The sequence below is a fragment of the Acipenser ruthenus genome, chromosome 21 (genome assembly GCF_902713425.1).
Source record: "Acipenser ruthenus chromosome 21, fAciRut3.2 maternal haplotype, whole genome shotgun sequence".
Taxonomy (NCBI): Eukaryota; Metazoa; Chordata; class Actinopteri; order Acipenseriformes; family Acipenseridae; genus Acipenser; species Acipenser ruthenus.
The window spans coordinates 6617771-6636758 of NC_081209.1; the positions used below are offsets into that span (position 1 = coordinate 6617771).

The 18988-nt window shown below is 39.5% G+C and overlaps 1 protein-coding gene across 2 annotated transcripts in view; it reads right to left on the reverse strand.

Moving 5' to 3' along the window:
- The window catches only part of LOC117427780 (transmembrane protein 132C-like), a 152063-nt gene that overhangs the window by 86981 nt on the left and 46094 nt on the right, over window positions 1-18988 (reverse strand). For both annotated transcript variants that reach the window (XM_058994619.1, XM_058994618.1), the window contains exon 2: window positions 1122-2013. In XM_058994619.1, coding sequence (XP_058850602.1) covers window positions 1122-1885 — 764 coding nt within the window. In that variant the 5' untranslated portion in view covers window positions 1886-2013. The remainder of the gene's footprint in view (window positions 1-1121; window positions 2014-18988) is intronic.

Below are 18988 nucleotides of genomic sequence, written 5' to 3' on the forward strand. Positions count from 1 at the left end.
GTATAATAAACTGAGATCAGTTATCCTCAGCTGTATGTGCACAATAACACTATAATACTGTGAGATCAGGGTGTATTACGGAACGTCATAATGTAAGTAGTCAAACTGTTTCAATCAATGAGTCACCAAAGCTGTGAATTTTAAACACAGCTTCATTCTCATTAATAATTGCTCAGTGTTGCTTTAGGTGAATATCACACGTTTAACATAACTGAATAACTTCAAAACAGTTTTAGCTGAAACTCTTCATCAGCTGTTCAACTGTCCATCATTGTAGTTGAAGTGTCAGGGCTTCTTCAGTTGCAGCCTCACAATTAGCAACCGGCTCCACAAAAAGATACCTGAAAGCTGTCTCTGAGTTATCCCTGTGAGAAAAGATCTGGTGACAGTGGTGGGAAACTTAGACCACCACCATATCAGAACGGACAGCTACATAACAAGAGGCAGAGACATGTCAAACCTGCCTATCTATAGAAACTTGTCATTTACTTAAAACAATTTCTTAATTTACATATGCTAATGCAGATAAATTAGCATGACCCCTTGTTGTAGCATCTCTTAAGGCATATACATATTTCCCCTGCTGTGATTAAGATCAATCCAACAGTCATTAAGCTAATGGAATGCATTTTAATTAATTAAACCCTCATTTGCATTGCATGTTAAATGATCTGAATCACTTAGTCTCATCTGCAGATTCTAACTGGGATGCAGAGCTCAATGAATCAGAAGATTTTTCTTAAATCATGATTTACAGCTTAAGAGTAGATTAGAAGTGTAGGATAGTTAACATTGGCAGAGTATTTTTCTGTTTGATTTCAGTATGAAATGCTGGTTTAATGCTCCTAGGAGTATGGGTGCATGTGTGAAATAAAGTATAAACGACTCTTACGGTCCTTTTTAAAACAGATTTCAGACTTGTGCAAACTTGGCTGTAGGCTGACAAAATGTTTTTTCCACATGAGTCGCAAGCTGGTGATGGCTTGCCATTGCATTTGTTCAAGCTGGTGATGAACATGTGAAGTTCATCTTGATAATGTTGACAGTGACATCACTCGTTTCCACCTCATGTATTTCCCTTGTCACCCATGCAAAAGTGCAGCAAATGCATAGCAACCTACCTCAGGGTAAACATCTCCACACTTGTAATGCTGGTGGTAGACACATAGGCAGTAACAATATCCCTTTGTTTGACAGGTTTAGATGGCACCAGGATCACAATGTTATTATCCAGCTTCAGCTCCGACAGCTGGGGGGACCCTGGAGTCTGGTACAGGCGGACGCTACCAATCCTCTGCATGGGGGAGGTGGTGGACGGGCCAAAGGCTTTGTCCTGGTCTGACCGAATAGAATTCCCCTTTCTGGAGTCGTCAGAGGAACATTCCCCATTCTCGGCGGACTGGACCACATAGTAGAGTTCCACGGGGGCCCCTTCTGATTGGTCCAAAGTTTTCTGTCGGCCCAGAACCACGCTGGGTGGACTAAACCAACCCGAAAGGGGCTCCAGCTCGGCCACACAAAGCCCAAGGTCTCCCTTGAGCTTACAGGTGCCCCGAACTTCCTGCGTCTCCCGGAAAGCGAACATTTTCACGCAGGGTAGCTTGTCTATGGTGCTGTAATCATCCCAGTCTCTCCCTGCAATGTAAAACAAAACTTGCACCTTAGGCCAGCTGAAGTAAACCTTATCTCTGATGATGTAGGTCTGCACCTTCCAGTTGAAGGTGAACATGCTGGACGCAACGAAAGCGTGGGGGCTCTGTAGAAGGTCCAGAGGAACAGGTTGCTCCGCTGAGAAGGGCCCATAGCTGGCGTTGAACGTGGGCATCTGCCTGGCCTGGTAGATAAAGAAGGGCTCCTTGCGAGACTGTAAACTGTTGTTCCTCATGATATCCTGGTTGGCTTCTTTAAGGAAAAAGGCTGACTCTGCGTTGAGGATTTGATAATTGACAGGCAGATATGTCGGGACGGTGGTGACCCTTTGTATTCCATCTAGCAGCCCTCGACTCTCCACCACTGGAACAGAAAGGAAAGCAGAAGTTACTACAGTGTTGCATTACACTGGAGATCAGTTACTAAGAGGTGATTAAACAGCAAGAATATGATAAAGTCAGCCAAATTCATGTTCAACAGCACTGGAGATCCAGTGCTGTACCAAGCTACCATATCGGTATGCTACTGTATCAGAACCAAATTTCTCCATTGTTGGTATTGTGTCTGCTAATGGTTCTAGTGGGCTTTTTCCAAGGTACTGCACTTGCAGTAAGATGGTCTCCAATGGTAATTTTCACTGGTGCTGAACTAACCAGATTTATTACAGCGTTTGCTCCACGGTACTGTGTTGCACCACTGAACTTTTAGGGATTTTTAGATGAGCCCCTGTCAGCACATTGATTTCACGTCACACCCTGACGGTGGGGCTGAGAGAGGGAAGGCAGTGATTTATTGGCTGTCGACGTCAGGCTGTCACACAAATATGAAAACAATCCTTGCCCTTTTAGCCTCTCCCTCCTCAACTCCCTCATGACAGATATTTGTCTACTCAACCGTGGAACTCAGGGGAGAATAGTGGAATTGTTTTGACAGTCAGAAACAAATATTGATTTAATCCGGTACCCAGACATTATTTTTAAGCCCATCATACAATATCTGAATTGAGTCACGTCGTCTTGGTGGTTCAAGCTGCTTCAACAAGGGGTCTATGAAATTCTTCTAAAAAGGTGGTGAATCTAAATACAGATCTTGTTCAATCAGGTACTCCCTGTCTTTTTTTCATATTTTTACAGACAGAAATTCACCAAAGATGCACATCCATGGTTAAATGTGTGACTTCACAACCCTGGTACACAAATGGCCCTATTTTAATTGACTTAACAGTGGCAGTATTTAGGTTGCAGTGGTAAGGCAAATCATTCAAACTGGCTCTTTTAAAATCGGATAGAAAAACAGTGGCATGACATTATAAAAACGGATCTGACTGTCGAACAGCTGATTTGGTTGAAGTCTCAGCAGAAGCAGAACATCATTTTATTTAAATCTGGAACCTTAAAAATGAAATACCCAAACTCTTGTGATGTAATAGCTAAAGCAACAGGGGGCAGCAGTGTGGAGTAGTGGTTAGGGCTCTGGACTCTTGACCGGAGGGTTGTGGGTTCACTCCCCGGTGGGGACACTGCTGCTGTACCCTTGGGCAAGGTACTTTACCTAGATTGCTCCAGTAAAAACCCAACTGTATAAATGGGTAATTGTATGTAAAAATAATGTGATATCTTGTAACAATTGTAAGTCGCCCTGGATAAGGGCGTCAGCTAAGAAATAAATAATAATAATAATAATAATAATGTTGTACTTGGAGACTTCGTCTCGGATGTTACCCACTTAATGTGCCTTGTAGATTAGAAGTATAAATACATATATTTGTAGTTTTGAAGCTGGCGTGATCTATGGAAAAGCCTTTAAATGCCAAGGTTTCACAAATTTCCAAATTTAGATCCAACTAATAACTAATAGGTCTGCACTGCTGGTAGAGAGGGACAGTTGGGCTGAGCTCTATAGCAGACGATACAATATATGGGTGACAAGCCATGTACTATTTGTATTCTCTTTCTCTTGCAGTAGTATTGAAAACGGTTAAAGATGAGCATAGCATATTACATTCTTTATCGATTTAACTTAATTTCCACTAGCCTTTTGATGCCAGTTACAAACTGTTGATACACAGTAGAGACAAGCAGAAGAAACATGAAGGAGCCAGAATATCATGGCTATTAGGCAATGCATATAGTTGTGAAAAGGAACACATTTTTCAAAGCCTCATTAATCTTGACTGCACAAAACGGTAAAGGAGACACCACAGTTTAAACACTGAGCCAAATGCCTGCCATCTACAGTACTTGGAAGCCTTCAAACAGCTGGGGCTGTTGAATTACATTTACTGAACTGAATAAGCCCCAGAAGAGTAGGAGAAGGGACCATACGGGAGGATTCTGGATAACGTCGTTTTAAAGAGTCATTATTCTGTTTTGAAGTGACACTAAATACATGGTGAATTTGGATTGTGCAGCAATACTGAGGTCAAACTATGCAAAAAAAGGAAGACATGCCATCACCACCACATTATGTAGATTGTATATATGGACTGATTCATTTGTTCCGACATGTATTCTGTAATATATAAAAGATGCATCTGTCAGTTTCAATCATGAAGAACAATACAGTAGAGATTTCCATTGAAATGGTAATCATTGAGGACTCAGTGCCTTTTACTGCTGCCCATAATGAAACTACACACTACATAATCTTATAAATTAAGGGTAAACACATTGGGGTACCAAAGAGACCTTAGCTCAAACAGTGAGAAAGCCAAAAGCCTACTGTTAATAAGCCTACTGCTTTACAATAAAACTGCCTGTCGTGCCAACCCCTGCTTCCATAAGATGATACATTTGTTATGGCCCATTGATAAACCTACTGTATAATACTGTTTACCTAACAGAGACTTCGCTAAGGGATTCGGATCTGGGGAAAATGGAGCCCAAACCAAATACACATTTACAAATAGTTGACGTTAATGGTCAAAAAAGAAGTTGAGGTTGTAATTTTAGTGCCAGTCCCCGGTCGCTCATTATCGAAATGTGCAGGACTTTATTTCTTCATTTACATCAGGTCTTTGGACTCTTTCATTTTACACAGCTGCAACACACTTTTTTAAACCTGGTCTTTTTAATAAGCTTTTATTGTAAGAGAGGGGAGAAACGAGTACAAAAGCTGCCAGGAACTTTGAAATGTCAAGGACATCTACTATACATCATCATTGAGCATACTTGCGATGTAAAGGTTACACCGAGTTAGCAGAATTTATGTACAGTATCTCTGCCTATACTTTGCACACTGCATAATAGCGCTCTGCTTAAACTATGAGAGCACATCAAGCCCTCTTACCATATATATACAGTACACTGTTCTGGGGAAACACAAGTTATACAACACAACAGTGTTGCCAGTGTTGTCGGTTTGTCAGTTGATATTAATATATTACAAAATAATATTTTACTGTATCTTTGATTGTTTGTGTTTTGTACTGTGCGTGTATGTATCATCTAGAGAGTGACCATTAGATATTTAAAAAACAATTATGGTAACTTTTCCAATTTTCAATGTAGCTTTGTAGTGTAAATTCACTACTAGATTATTGGCACCAGGTAGTTTCCCTTTGTCTTGTTTTTAGAAGATTCTGTTAGCAGCCATTCTATGGTTAAAGGCCTCATTGTGCCTTTTGGTTCAGTATTCACTGGAACCCGGCCAGGTTATCGGTTTGGTGCTGACAGGGAGTGGCTGTTTAGGTGAATGTGTCTTTCGTTCTGAGCTCCTATATATTTGTTATGCAGATCACACTACAGCAACTTGCAGTTCTTCATTCTTTCGTGTTATGCAATGGCAGCCATATATCTTAAACAAGATCAATAAGTTCAATTATTTTTTCTCTTCAAAAAATGGGGGTAAACGATGTGCAGACTACAGCAAGATGGATGAGAATTTTTTTTTTTTTATGGGCATTAGTAGTCCGTCTTTCATCACTTGTTCGATCATGTTTTCTTCTATTCAGCTTAGAGAAAAGTACTTCCAAAGGGATCCCAGCCCCCTTTTACTGTACAGATTCACCCTGGTGCTTCCTCTCCATGCTGAAAAGAAAGTGTGATCAAAATCTACCAAAAACGCTGTACAATCATTCCACACACCGCAGGATCTGAATAGCGCCACTGTTCTGCTAATTAAAATAGGGCTCTAGGTATCAAAAATAAAAGCTGTGAGTCCCTGTAAAAATATAAAAATAAAAAAGGTTCTAGTTTAATCATTTGAATGAAGTAAGTATAAGACCTGACTGATTCGATCAGTTGAACAGACACAAGTTTGTAGATTTTTTTTAACTGTAAACGTTTGTACAAATTGTAAAATCAAACCCCAGACCACACCGAATTTGGTGCACAGGATTCTGCAAGCATACGAGGATAGAACATTGGCTTCAGCCTTATGACAACTACGAGTCTAACCCAAGTACACCTGCTTTACAGGAGGACACCGCTGCATAACGTGAACATAATTTACAATTTCAAATATAAAACACAGATTTTCTTTAAGAGATTTATGGTAGGGCTTGATTTGCAAAGAGCTCATTTAACACAAGGTGGTCATTCAGAAGGACTTTTAATATCACTTTGACAGTGCTTCTCCCTCGTAATCCTGATCAAGCTCCATTAAAAAGACACACAGCGACGAGACTGCTTAATCATGTCCCGATGCATAAATCACAGACTCCACTGTAACAAACTGCTATACATCAAACTGAGAGGCAAGGAGAAATCTCATCTAACCACGAATAGATTTTTTTAAAGCATACAAGTCATTTGCACTGCACAGCGTTTAATGCATTCCTATGAGAAACAATTGTGATAAAAGACGAGCTGTAAATATTACTAGATTTTATAGGTCTTCTCCTCTCACAGGACTCAAACCCATTTAACTTTACGGGGAAGAAAATTAAAAGTTCATGCAATTAACACATCAAGGATAATTTAATACAAATACATGTTGCTCTGTTACTGAAAGCAGAAGAGCCTCTGCAGTGCAGCTACGACAAGCATAAACTACACATCACCCCTAAAATCCTATACGCTATGCGTGAAGAGAAATTCCAGATGAATTATTGTACAAACCGTAAGAAATACTTCTGTGTGCGGATAAATGAAATGGTGGAAATGGTGACAGAACCTTGACACTGACTGATAGTTTAGACATGAACAATCGCTCGCTGTCAAAGTTTCATAATTTTGAATTGGAAGGAAGCTTAAACCATGTCACTTTATTGTCAAGAACGGTCCCTGCATGCAGGGCAGAATCCTAGGAGAAAAAAAGTTACACAAATTTCAGAGTAATCGGTATACAGCTCTTCGTGCTTAAGAACCCTGGCCTCTCCCGTTAGAATGCTGTGAATCTGCAGTAGCTTGGTTGAATGGTCACCTACACTAGCTGTTCTGGTGCTTGGTGCTCTCAGCCTGTGGTTTGAGGACCCAGCCAGCACTGCAGTTTCCCCCATCAAAGCGGACAATGCAGAGCCAGACAGATAAAGTTCTCCTTGTCAGCTGTTACCCAGCTCCTTGAAATTACATGTCACCAGTTATTCTGCAAAGGCTCCAGGAGATTGCGAGCTGGAGAGAAGTCTTATTTTTGTGTACCAACTGAACTGAAGCAAGCCCGTCCTGGGAGTTAATGGTTTTTTTACTGTTCAAAAGACAGCTCCTGCATTTACAGATCCATTAAAACGTCTATTAAGTCAAACGAGAACAGTTAATGTCAAAATGCAGCGACCGAGTACAGTACATCCACTGGCTCACGCAGTGTGTGGTTTCTGGGCAATGCATTGTGATTTCAGAACTTTCTAATCCTTCCTTACTTTTTGTCACAGGCCCTTGCAATCCAGCATTGTATTGCAGGTCCTTTCAGCTGTGTTGAAATATGCTTCTGAAAATGTATGGTGCTTCTGCAATTGAAATGTATCCTATATTCAATGTGGGGTTGTGTTATCAATTTAAAATGTATTAAGAAACTAAGGATGTTGATTTAATCAACACAAAGCATACCTCATTGTGATCAGCCCCAGCTGGATTTTTTCAGTGCAAACCAGAGCAAAGACAGCACATAACTTTGTATTATACTTGTTACATATAATACAAAGACACCTGACCTCAGTCTCAGGTTTAATACATAAAGGATTCAATGACCAAACTCATTGTGATGCATCTGGAATAGTATAATATCAGGCAGAATTTAAAAAGACTCCAAACCAAGCCATTTTTGGCTTGTGTGCTACTGCTAGACAAATCCCCATTATGTGATGTGTGTTTCCTCTACAATTACACATGGTAAAACTCCACCGTGCCCAACTGATAGCTCATTAATACAATAATAATGTTCTCTCTTCATATGAATCCCACAATGCACCATTCAGAACATGCTGCTATGTCGTTAGGGCTGAGGTCCATACGCTGTTAGTCACTGAAAGCACAAACAAGTTTTGAAGTGTTCCTGTTTTTTTTAATTGAGCAACAGGCCTCAGTGGATGTAATTGTTAAACACATCATGTAGAGTGGCTCGTTATGTGCCATTTTTCTTTGGACAGACAACTCATTAAAAAAAACCACAGCAGCTGTCGCTCTGTATGTCTAGCTTAGATCAATGATGAAGCTTAAGATGTCATATAATAATATCTGCTCTTCATGGTGAGAATGTGCACTCCAATTCATATCAGACACACACGTCCCTTGGTGACTCTATGGGATAATATAGATTAATGCAGATTATTGAATGCTAAGATTTGCAATTATTCTCTACTGTACATCTGCAATATGGTACTGACATGTGAAACAAACAGTGCTGTTATTCTCATAAAACGAGGGATTCCAAAAAGCAAAACCAATTTCAGCAAGATACAAAAACAGAACTATCATTAAAGGGATCACAGTATTATCCACATACTATCAAAGTGTCCAACTTCACATTAACTCACATTAAGACCTATACTGAAGGAGGTACAAAAGATTCACGGGTTCACAGAATAGACCTAGACGTCTTTTTTATGTTTTATGACACTTAGTGGAGATTCAACTGCACACTTTTATAGTATTTGTGTGTCTGCTTTTGTTCAAAACGTCGCAGTACAGATTTAATATATGAGTCAGTCAAAATAATAAGAGAGGCAAGGTTGGATAGTACATACGACTTTATATACTGCAAAGCCATAAATATTTGCGAGCCTCATGCATTTTTGTGTATGAAAAAAAAACCTAAACATTTTTGGCACGAATATCTCAGAGCTGTACATATAATGAAGTAATATATTACTACCACAGAAAATGTTTCTGAAGTTCATACTGCAAGTTTTCTTTCTTTTATAGTATTTTTTGTAATTAATTTTCTGTTAAGTCAGAGAATCGCCGTTCAGCAGTTTTTTCATTTCGTCATTTTATCTTGTTGTTGGAGTGGATGTGGAGGGTGTTCCTTTGAAAAGGGGCGGGACTGACAGTGATGTGAACCAAGAAAGTACGTTTTTTTTCAATCTTTATTTTTCAATTCAAGCAAAGAATGGTTGAAATCGACCTTTATGCTTTAAAAAAAAAAAAACACAGACTTTTTATGCCATTGAGAAACATCTCATTTAGCGAAACCCCTTTATCATATTCAACATGCAACAAAACCATGGTTACCAACATTCTAACTGAAATAACGTTTGGTCACAGCGGAGCTATACCTTGTATAGATAAAGATCCTACACAAATTAAAAAATGTTCTCAAATAAAACCGTAGAAAACGCAGCATACACAGACTTTTATAGCATAAATTTACGAGTAAAAATATGCACAGAACAAAAACATTAGATCGTTGAACAGAACTAACTTGCACTTATTATCCGGAGTCTGAGCTCCCCCTCTCCTGCTTCAGCATAGCTGGAATCAGAGTCACTGCAAGGCAAGGCAGATGGGCCACTTCGTCCTGCCGCAGAGACTTCAGCTGTCAGTCAGGGTATTGTGCACAATATTCATTAAGTGTTTTCCTCTTGCGCCACCATTTTCAAATCAAACTAGTAACTCTCACTGTATACCTATAGAAAAAGCTTACCTACACCTTAACCCTCTAATTTCAAAGCAGGCGCTTTGAATGACAGGCGCTGTAGCTGGTAAATGAAAAAAGTGCATAGTCGGTGCAGGTCTTGATGATTGACAGTCATTTAAACGAATGAGAACATTCTAGTACTGCTTCAGCCACCGATGTCAGAACAGGGTGAAAGTGACAGTGACAGTGAAACTACAATACTAACAGACCACTGAGATGACTGACAGCGACCCCTAGCCATTCAGAGCAGAACAGAATAGAGACGGGACAGACAGTAAGTATAAAAACTACACAAACAAGAGATGATTTCTAAATTATTATTTTTGGTAAGAAAATAAAAAAATAGAGAGTGGTTTTACCGACATTTATCTTATATAAATTTATTTCAGTCAAACTCATATCTTTTGGGAATTCGACGTTTAACAAGCTTTACCGATTAATATCGAAAAGTAGCAAGCCTGGTTATATAACTCAGACTCGAGATTATAACCAAAAGTGCGTCTCAGGCTATACATTTGTATGCAACATTCATGATCCATATGTGAAGCTGTATCTTCGCAAATGCTTGACAACAAGGTCAGCTTTCAAAAGCAATCTATATCCCCTGGACCGTGTGGTGCAGTTGACTCTAAAAAAAAAAAAGGCTGCGTTTCATCCAACTCATAGTTATTGCAAAGTAAAATCATCAATCAGGAGAGATATTGGGACCCCTTGCTGGATAATTCAAAACCAGCATGCTGCCGCTGTGAGCATCTAAGATCTTTTAAAAGAAAGAAAGAAAAAAGGAACAAGCAGCAAACATTGCCAGAGCTGTTTATTCATCAGAAGGTTGTTTAAAATGGGTAAAGAAATGATATTTCAGCTCCCAGATTCCAGTAAAACTGCTGCACTAGCAGCAAATCCAGGTTTACAGAGTGCAGTTACTCATGCTTTATTCACAAGAAGACCAGGCTTCAATTCCCATCGAGAACCGAATTTGAAAACAGATTGACCCACTTTATATAGTTTAGACAATAAAGAAATGCAGTCGGAGGAATCTCAGTCTCCACTTAACTATAGAGCTGGCCTCTTAAGCCTGCCACCTCATAGGGTGGGGACATGCTTTGGGAAATGGGCATAAGGTGATCTGAAATACATCTTAAACAATCCTACTCCATGAAGACCCGAGGTTCAAAGGTGAGACTATAAGAAACCAAGTCTAGTAGACAAACTTTTTTTTTTTTTTTTTAAATAGCTGTTTGAGCTTTAATAGATAATTAACCTACAAAATCATGACAACAGACAGATACAGTACTAAACAATATCTCGCATGTGGTATTTTCTTCTGCGTTTGCAACACAATGATATTCCAAGTACACTGAAGAAGGCACAAGCCAAAACACTGGTCTACTTAAGAGTTTCTTATATTTTTACCTTGGAATTTTGAAAGAGCGTTTTGGAGTTATGGAGGAGCCTAGGTTCAAAGTTCAATGGAATTTGAGAGCTGCAAGTAGCTTCCAGGCGCATGCAATTTCAGCCAATCGTAAAAGGGCTGCCGTCAAGTAAACACACATCTGCAGACAGCATACAAGGATGATTTTAAAAAGTGCATGTGAACTTTATCAGAGGGTTGTGGCCTGATGGCACAGCTCCAAATAGCCTACAGGAATATTTATTGACTTAGTCTGATGGATTTTTGGAGGCCCAGCATCCCTGATGATGCAACACCAGAGACTGCTGTTATTTAATAAGCTAGCATTTCTTTAGACTAGCACAGTATAATAACTCTAAAGAGATAGTAGAATTGCTCTTGATAGAAAGCAAGCTGAATTTTGTCTTTCAGAACACCATTCACTCAGTAACACCATATAATTCAATGGAACAATAAATTCAGCCCAGCCGACACAGGCAGTGGTTTTCCATAAACTTTGTATTAAAAGTTTTTTGTTTAGTTTTTGTTCTGGTATCTCTGGTATAGAATCAGCCTCTTTGTGTGTCTTGGTTATTTGCAGATAGCATTGTGTAGAAGATTGCTTTAATCCTCTAAAGTATTTTCGGATTAAAATGTTAAAGAAAACCCTGAGACTTATTACATTCTCCCTCCCCACTCCTGCTGCCTCCTGTGTACTATGTAATTTCATTTTTAAACCCAGCCGAAGCTATCTGTGCAATTATTTTTTCAAACCAAGAGACGTATCCTATTGTAACAAGTAGCCGACGGTCAGACAGGTAAGCACACTGGAAACATGGGTTTCAGAGCATTGCCATGCCTTTAATAACAAGATACAAACGTAAACCAAAGACATTTCATCAATAACTATAAAACACTCTATAATGCAAAATCCAGAACTACTAAAAGAAAAGTAATAAACACAATGACTGAAAGTCTTTACGCATGTCGAGAATGTTGAAAGTCTTGATTCATAAACGTATATCAGTGGATGATATGGATTGCACCCCAAGTGCTAAAGTGTGACCCATTTCTTGTTGGTCCCGTTAAGAGGAGTGTGCTTATGGGGATTCTGCATGTACTGTATTAGACATTAGCCTTGCACAGATGGCGCTAGTTACAGCAGGTCAAAATATACACTAATCACTATTTCAGAAATACATTTGAAGGACAACAAAAAGTCCCTTGCAATCATTCACTGCTATTGTTGGCAGTAATCACCCAGGTAATTAACACTGATACAAAATAACAACACAACTTCAGTTGTGCTAAAAAGCCATCACATTTTATACTTTAACAATTCTGATATCTACATAGGAAAACCGATTTAAAAAATAATGATGAGTGTGCTACACCCGTACAAGTATTAACAACAAAATCCCTCTTCTGAGAGCTTTGTCCCATTACTTCTAATTGTGAAACTTTGAAAAAAAAAAAAAGGTGTTAATTAGTAGACTGGAAACAATATGGTCTGTGTGAAAATTACAGCCCCATTTAAAAAAGTCTTTCTCTTGTAAAAAAAAAAAAATTGTCTCACGCTGGCTCAAAGCCTGTGTTAAAATAAAATCTAGACATTTTTTTTATCACAAGCCCAAAAACCTGGAGCTATGAGAGCCTACTGTACTGACCTGACTGGCTATAATATTCTTCTCCGCTGTCTGCCATTTAAATACGAGCAAACTTCCCTCAAGGTCAGTGACAATAGTTCACTAGCAACTTGGCTGCTGGTAATAAATTCAATTTTGAGATTAACTGACAAAACCTCCCGCTGCTCTGTGCTGGAGGGGGTGTTCCAGGAGGGAAGTTAATTTGTTTTACCTTCTTTTCTTCTGTCTTTGCAGGGCATGTTACCCTGCCTCTGGGAGCTGCTGAGTGAAAATAGTTCTTCACAAATAAAACTGGTTATCCTGGGATCCACACAAAGCTGCAATGTGCTATTTTTTGGGTGAATCTGAGATGTCACAGTAGTGAAACTTTTAAGCGAAACATACTATAAAACGAGATGCCAAGTTAGTCCTGAATTGTGCCTTGTTTACCCATTTTGCAGATCCGGCTGATCCATTTGTGTAACTTAACCTTTTGTTTGAAGATATCTTTTTTAACCTTTTTTTCCTTTACTTGGTTGGTTTATGTAAAATGTTTTGCTCTGTTAATTTTTTTTTTAAAGCTGAACCAAAATTACATCAAATTACATCAAATACAAGCCTGCATTCACCTCGCTGTGAAAAAAAAACAAGAACAACCTCTTTTGTGCAAACAGCAGATGGTTTGGCCAGCGAGTCTGAGTGTAAATCACTGGATTCTACAGCACTACCAAGGCGCTGTCAGTATAGTGTGTTTGCATATGAAGCAGCTCACACGGCTGCTGAAAATCAAAGCCATCGGAGTCCTTGAATAAAAAGAGATACAATTTATCACCCAACAAAGGAAAACACATCTCTGTCCGGATTTCTGCACCATTAGTTGGGCAGCTCTTTAAATAAGACTCCATGGTAAAAGGCAAGGTCTAGGGGAATCATCTTATGGAATGCCACTAAGAACTTCCCTTCCAGTGTTTTATGGGGTTTGGGGAATTCTCAGCTGTTTGATTAAACCTTCCCCACAACCATCTTTAGTTTTACACTAAAATACAATTGCTCCACAGTTCAGCCTTTTGTGTCCTCTCTTTTGTTAGAAAACAGACCCTTTGTTTGCTTCCTCCCTTATTGGACCGGGTTTGACACTATGTTGCATTGCCAGCCAAAACCATATGCTCCTGTTCCTGGTTTTCAGCTGTAGTTATATATTAAGAAATCAAGTTTCAAAAGCATAGCACACTGAAACTAGAGACTGGTAGTTATTATTAAAGAAAACTGTGAAAAATTCAACTCGACAATAACTACTGAAGGGTTGAAACGCTGTAAAGCACTTAAATATCATTAGGTTTAAACACAGCTGATGCAAGTTTATATCTTTGTTTTTATATATATATATAACTGCAGCGCAGTCCTGTCTTATACAAAGGAACGTATTATTGTACAGACACAAAAGAACAATTCTGCATGTTGAATGGAAGACTTTAACGAGCCTATTAAAGGTCAGTATTTGGAAGGCTGGGATAAAGCTATCTTCTCCATAGCCAGGCTGTGCAACTGCTGCCTACGCTTGGCAGGCCCTTTCATCAGCGCACTCATTTTTTCAATTGAAGCCCCACAGTGAACAAAATTGTGCCTTTATTTTTCACCAGCACTGTGCCTCACATTCCCATCCAGGACCCTGGCATGTAATATGAGCTCAGTGTCTGATGTATGTCGAGATGTATTCAATTATGAGATATATATAAGAATACTAAAAAGAAGCTGTGGCATGACCAGCACCACTATAGCAGCACTTTTAACACTGGCTGTCTGGGGTCTGCATTGATAATCTAAACCGTGTCAGATCTAAACACAGGGCAGGATGCACAGGCTGAAAGCACATGTGGATATTAGCACCACTAGAGCAGCTCTCTTGGCTGCAGAAAGACAGAAAGCCAGCTGGCCATCTGCTGCTGCAGTTTTCCAGCAATCAGAGCTTGAAATTAGCTTTTTCTTGCTTCTGCCAAACTGGTTAATGTCTACATGCTCCTAATTAGTTAGCTATATGCATATTTGCTATTCACATTGCATCCCATTCTAAAAGTGTGCCCCTTCCCCACTTTGATTACAAGGATACATTCAGTTGAACAGTAAGAAACTAACACTACCCAGAACGGCCTGTCACATATGAAAACGGGTTGTTGACAGTTCCAGTTATATTAACCCGGGGGTGCCCAATTTCAGTCCTAAATGGCCACTCCACTGCAGGTTCAGTAGTTCAAAGTTAGTAGTTACCCACCCCTGTTCTGTCTCTCCAGAACCAAGCAACCACAATAAAATATCATCCATTTGTCTTCTGCATCTACCTTCCCCACCAAACAGATGTATTAGTTACTGGCTCATTCCATGAAAACGGGACGTTCTTTTACACTCATAGTTCATCCCTTTCTGACTAATCAGAAGCAGAACAGTTTTTGTGAGATGTTTGATCATCAAAAGCTCTTGTGCTTGCCAGTATTATCATAGTAATTACTTCACAATGTATATGGAAAAGATTGGAGGGATATTTAAGAGATGGTGGTATTACAACGTTTGTTACTTTATTATTTGGAGACTCATACTTTCCTCCTCATACGTAAGAATTGAAAAGGGTTAACCTTTCTGGTAAGCAATATAACTAAATCAAATAGACTGTGTAAGTTATTCAGGCGCTGATGATGCAGTCATATTATTTTTCAAGTGCCTCTGTGTGTTTTGATGTTTTAGTGATTTCAAAAGATGTTTCTGTAGGAGTTTTGCAATCCACTTGAAGGAACTGACTGCTTGAGGCCTTTGCCCTTTGATATTCACAGTTAAGACAAGAGCTAAATGGAGGGTTAGCACCTGACATCATAATTAATTTTTGCATGCTAAATTATTCCTTGATATACAAGACAGGTCCACATGACAAAGGGAAGTGCATTCTCTTTTAATACTTTGTAATGGCAGCAATATGCAAATGAGCTATGAGGAAAGTAACTCCATGTACTCCAGCTGACAATGCGAACCTTAAACACAAATAATTATTGTACTTGCGTATGTGCTGCAAATACTGCCATTTAAAAGCAGGCTTCAGACTTTCATGTCTGTTTCTGCAACAAACCAGAATCTCCATGAATACAGCATTAGTGCTTTGGCAGGCAACACTGGAATGGTCTGTGGTGCTTGTTATTATTAAGACCGAATGGCTTTGTGGGCTGGCAACATGAAATTCGCTAAAATAAATCCATCCATAAGCATTTGGGAAAAACTGCTGATCTAGGGCCAGTAAAATCACATCACATTGCACCATGCAGGTCCACACAGACAGCAGCTGAGACGTTCCAAACTGAGTCCGAAGAAAAAGTCTTTAAAAATAGGATGCCTTGTGTTATCATTCCTAATGAGATGCAAGGGACGAAATAGACAGATGCATGCATACATGCTGTAGGAGACAATTTACAGAACATGTTTATATAGAGTTTTTTGGGGGGTTTTTTGCAACTAAAAAAATTAAAAATATGTTTTTACACCTGTCAGACAAAAAGGTACCAAATCTGGGATCTGGCACAAATGAACCCTTGTTCTGGAGTTCAACAACAGGGTGTTTGCATTGACTATCTTAGCATCTGCAATAGCTGGAACAAGGCTTCAAATGTGTGTTTTGGTTTTTTTTCAAACATGTGGTCTTGGCAATGTAACTGCACCTGAGTTGATAGTAAAATTCTTACGGGATTATTCATGTGAGCGAGCAACATCATGTACAAGAATATGACACCCAGACCTAGCCTGACAAAGAACACCCGGCTACTGCCCTTGAAGTACAAGCAGTCAATTGTCTTCTCAATAGGATATCTATTATGCCCTTATATACTCCATTCACTTGGCAGTGTTTCTTTAAGCTCTCAGCCATCCATCCATTCAGATACATGCCGCTGGATGTCTGATCGGAAGTGGACATTGTCAGTTCTACTACACTGCTAGTCAAGCCTCAGCATCTTAAACCAAAGAAATAAAAACTGTGACCCTGGTTATAGTTCAGAATGCAACTCAAGATAACACATCACTGGTGATCTGAATAAGAAAGAACAAAAACACAACTCACTGTTAACTCTTTACGCATTATCCATTGCTTGTGACACTGCTAGATAATTGCTCATAATTATGCCTTTTCACAATCTAGAAAATCCACCCATTACAGCTGATGATAGCTAAATAAACGTTCATTAAATGGCTGCTTCTACACTGTTATTGTTTTCAAATTGTTCAAGTGAAAAAACGGTTAAGGCATTGGCGTATTTAAGGAACATCCGTGTTCATGTTTGAAATGATTCTTATTGAATTATTGATCAATATTGCTTTGGAAATACGTCACATTATAGAGAAGGTAAAGATTGGCCTGGCCGGACTGTCTTCTCTAACATTTCCAGCTGGCAGTGGTTCTGTTTAAATACTGTCGAGTGCCAGTGCTGTGGACACACTCCAATACAAGGCCACCTTACATTGAAGAGAACAAGGGTTACACACTGATTTTGTAAAGATTGGAATCCTACACAAGTTCCTAATATTAGCTTGGTAATGAAATCAGGACCACACAGTGCAAAGACAAACATGTTTTATTCATTTGGACAAAACTGCAAGCCAGCTCCTCTTGTAAGAAAAGGTTCCCTGCAGCTGGAACACTGAACAGCTCTTAAAAGATTCCTAGCGCAATACTCTTCAGCTTCCCTCTGCGACTTAACTGATAAACAACAATGCTGAATGAGTGGCATAAAACAACTCAAAAGTATTGATTCCTTGTTACATCACTTGAAACAGGATTAGTTCACTCATTCAACCTTTTAGTGGTTAATCCCTGAAAGAAAGATAAGGTAGCAATCAATACTGTCAGAAAAAGAAATCATTTCAATACCTTTTACTGAAAAAAAAAATGCATACAGTATAGAGACATTCCTGAAACCAGTTTTACTGGGTTAGTGCAGCTATCTTTCCTAGGTTTCTAAATAATTTTTTTTTTCTGTAGCGTTAAAAGGGCTTGTGTAGGTGACCCATCAGACTAAAACGGCATCTTGATTATTCCAAGCGGTATTAGGATTATATCATTGTCCCCACTCCTCCCCATCCAGAACAGTCTCTAAGAACGCGGAACAGTGTCAGCAGGCATGCATATTATTATTATTATTTATTTCTTAGCAGATGCCCTTATCCAGGGCGACTTACAATTGTTACAAGATATCACATTATTTTTACATTCAATTACCCATTTATACAGTTGGGTTTTTACTGGAGCAATCTAGGTAAAGTACCTTGCTCAAGGGTACAACAGCAGTGTCCTCCACCTGGGATTGAACCCACAACCCTCCGGTCAAGAGTCCAAAGCTCTAACCACTACTCCACACTGCTGCCCCATATATAAACTGTGTTCCACTGTACATAAATGACCCCTTAATTATCAGTAAGCTATCCAAGTGGCGACACTGGGTGGCCTGTTAATTCCGAGCGAGATTAGTTTTCTGTCACAGTGGGTTGTCAGACTAAGTGAGGAGAAAGGAACAGTCATATAGCACCGAAAGCACTTCACCTGTTTTCCACTTTTCTAAAGCCACTGCACCTCAGTGAAAGAAGAACTCTGTCCTTAAAAGCATTAGCAAGAGGGCTTAACATTTTAAATACAGCAGACAAGAATGTCTCAAGGATGCAAAACGGGCTTCGCTTACATTGTCCTTTTATTAGACAGAATGTTTCTTTTCATACAACAAGGAGCTTTATCCGGGTCTCACATTCCCAGCTTCTGAAGACGGAAGGAAATGTTTTCGCTAAACAAACTCCCTGCAAGAGATTCCAGCTTGCTAATAATGATCTGCCTCTGCCAAGAATGTAAGCAGTGCTGGCTCTAGCAGAGGAGATGCAGACCCAGGCAGCCATTAACTCAACCCCAGGTCCTCTGATGGACCACGGCCTCCATGGGAAAGTGAAAAAGATTCGGGACAGAGAAAGGTTCAGAGGGAAGAATCTGGAGTCCGCTGGTAAAGGATGGTGGCAGCTACTGATGATCACTGTCTGAATACAAAAGAGCAATATTAATTAGCTAAGCTTGTAAACGGTGGGAATTTGGGAGCGCTGAACAAAAGCAGGCCTGGAGAAGCAGTTGAAAACAGAGGCACCATATAGCTTTTTTTGCTAGCAGGTGATTAATTTGTTTGGCTGCTATGGCATAGTGAGAACTGTAGGATTGGCAGCTCTGGAAACACTCCCCACAAATCTCTGTCAATGTAAGCATGGGCAGAGAGTATGAAAGTCTGAGTTAATCACATACAGTATA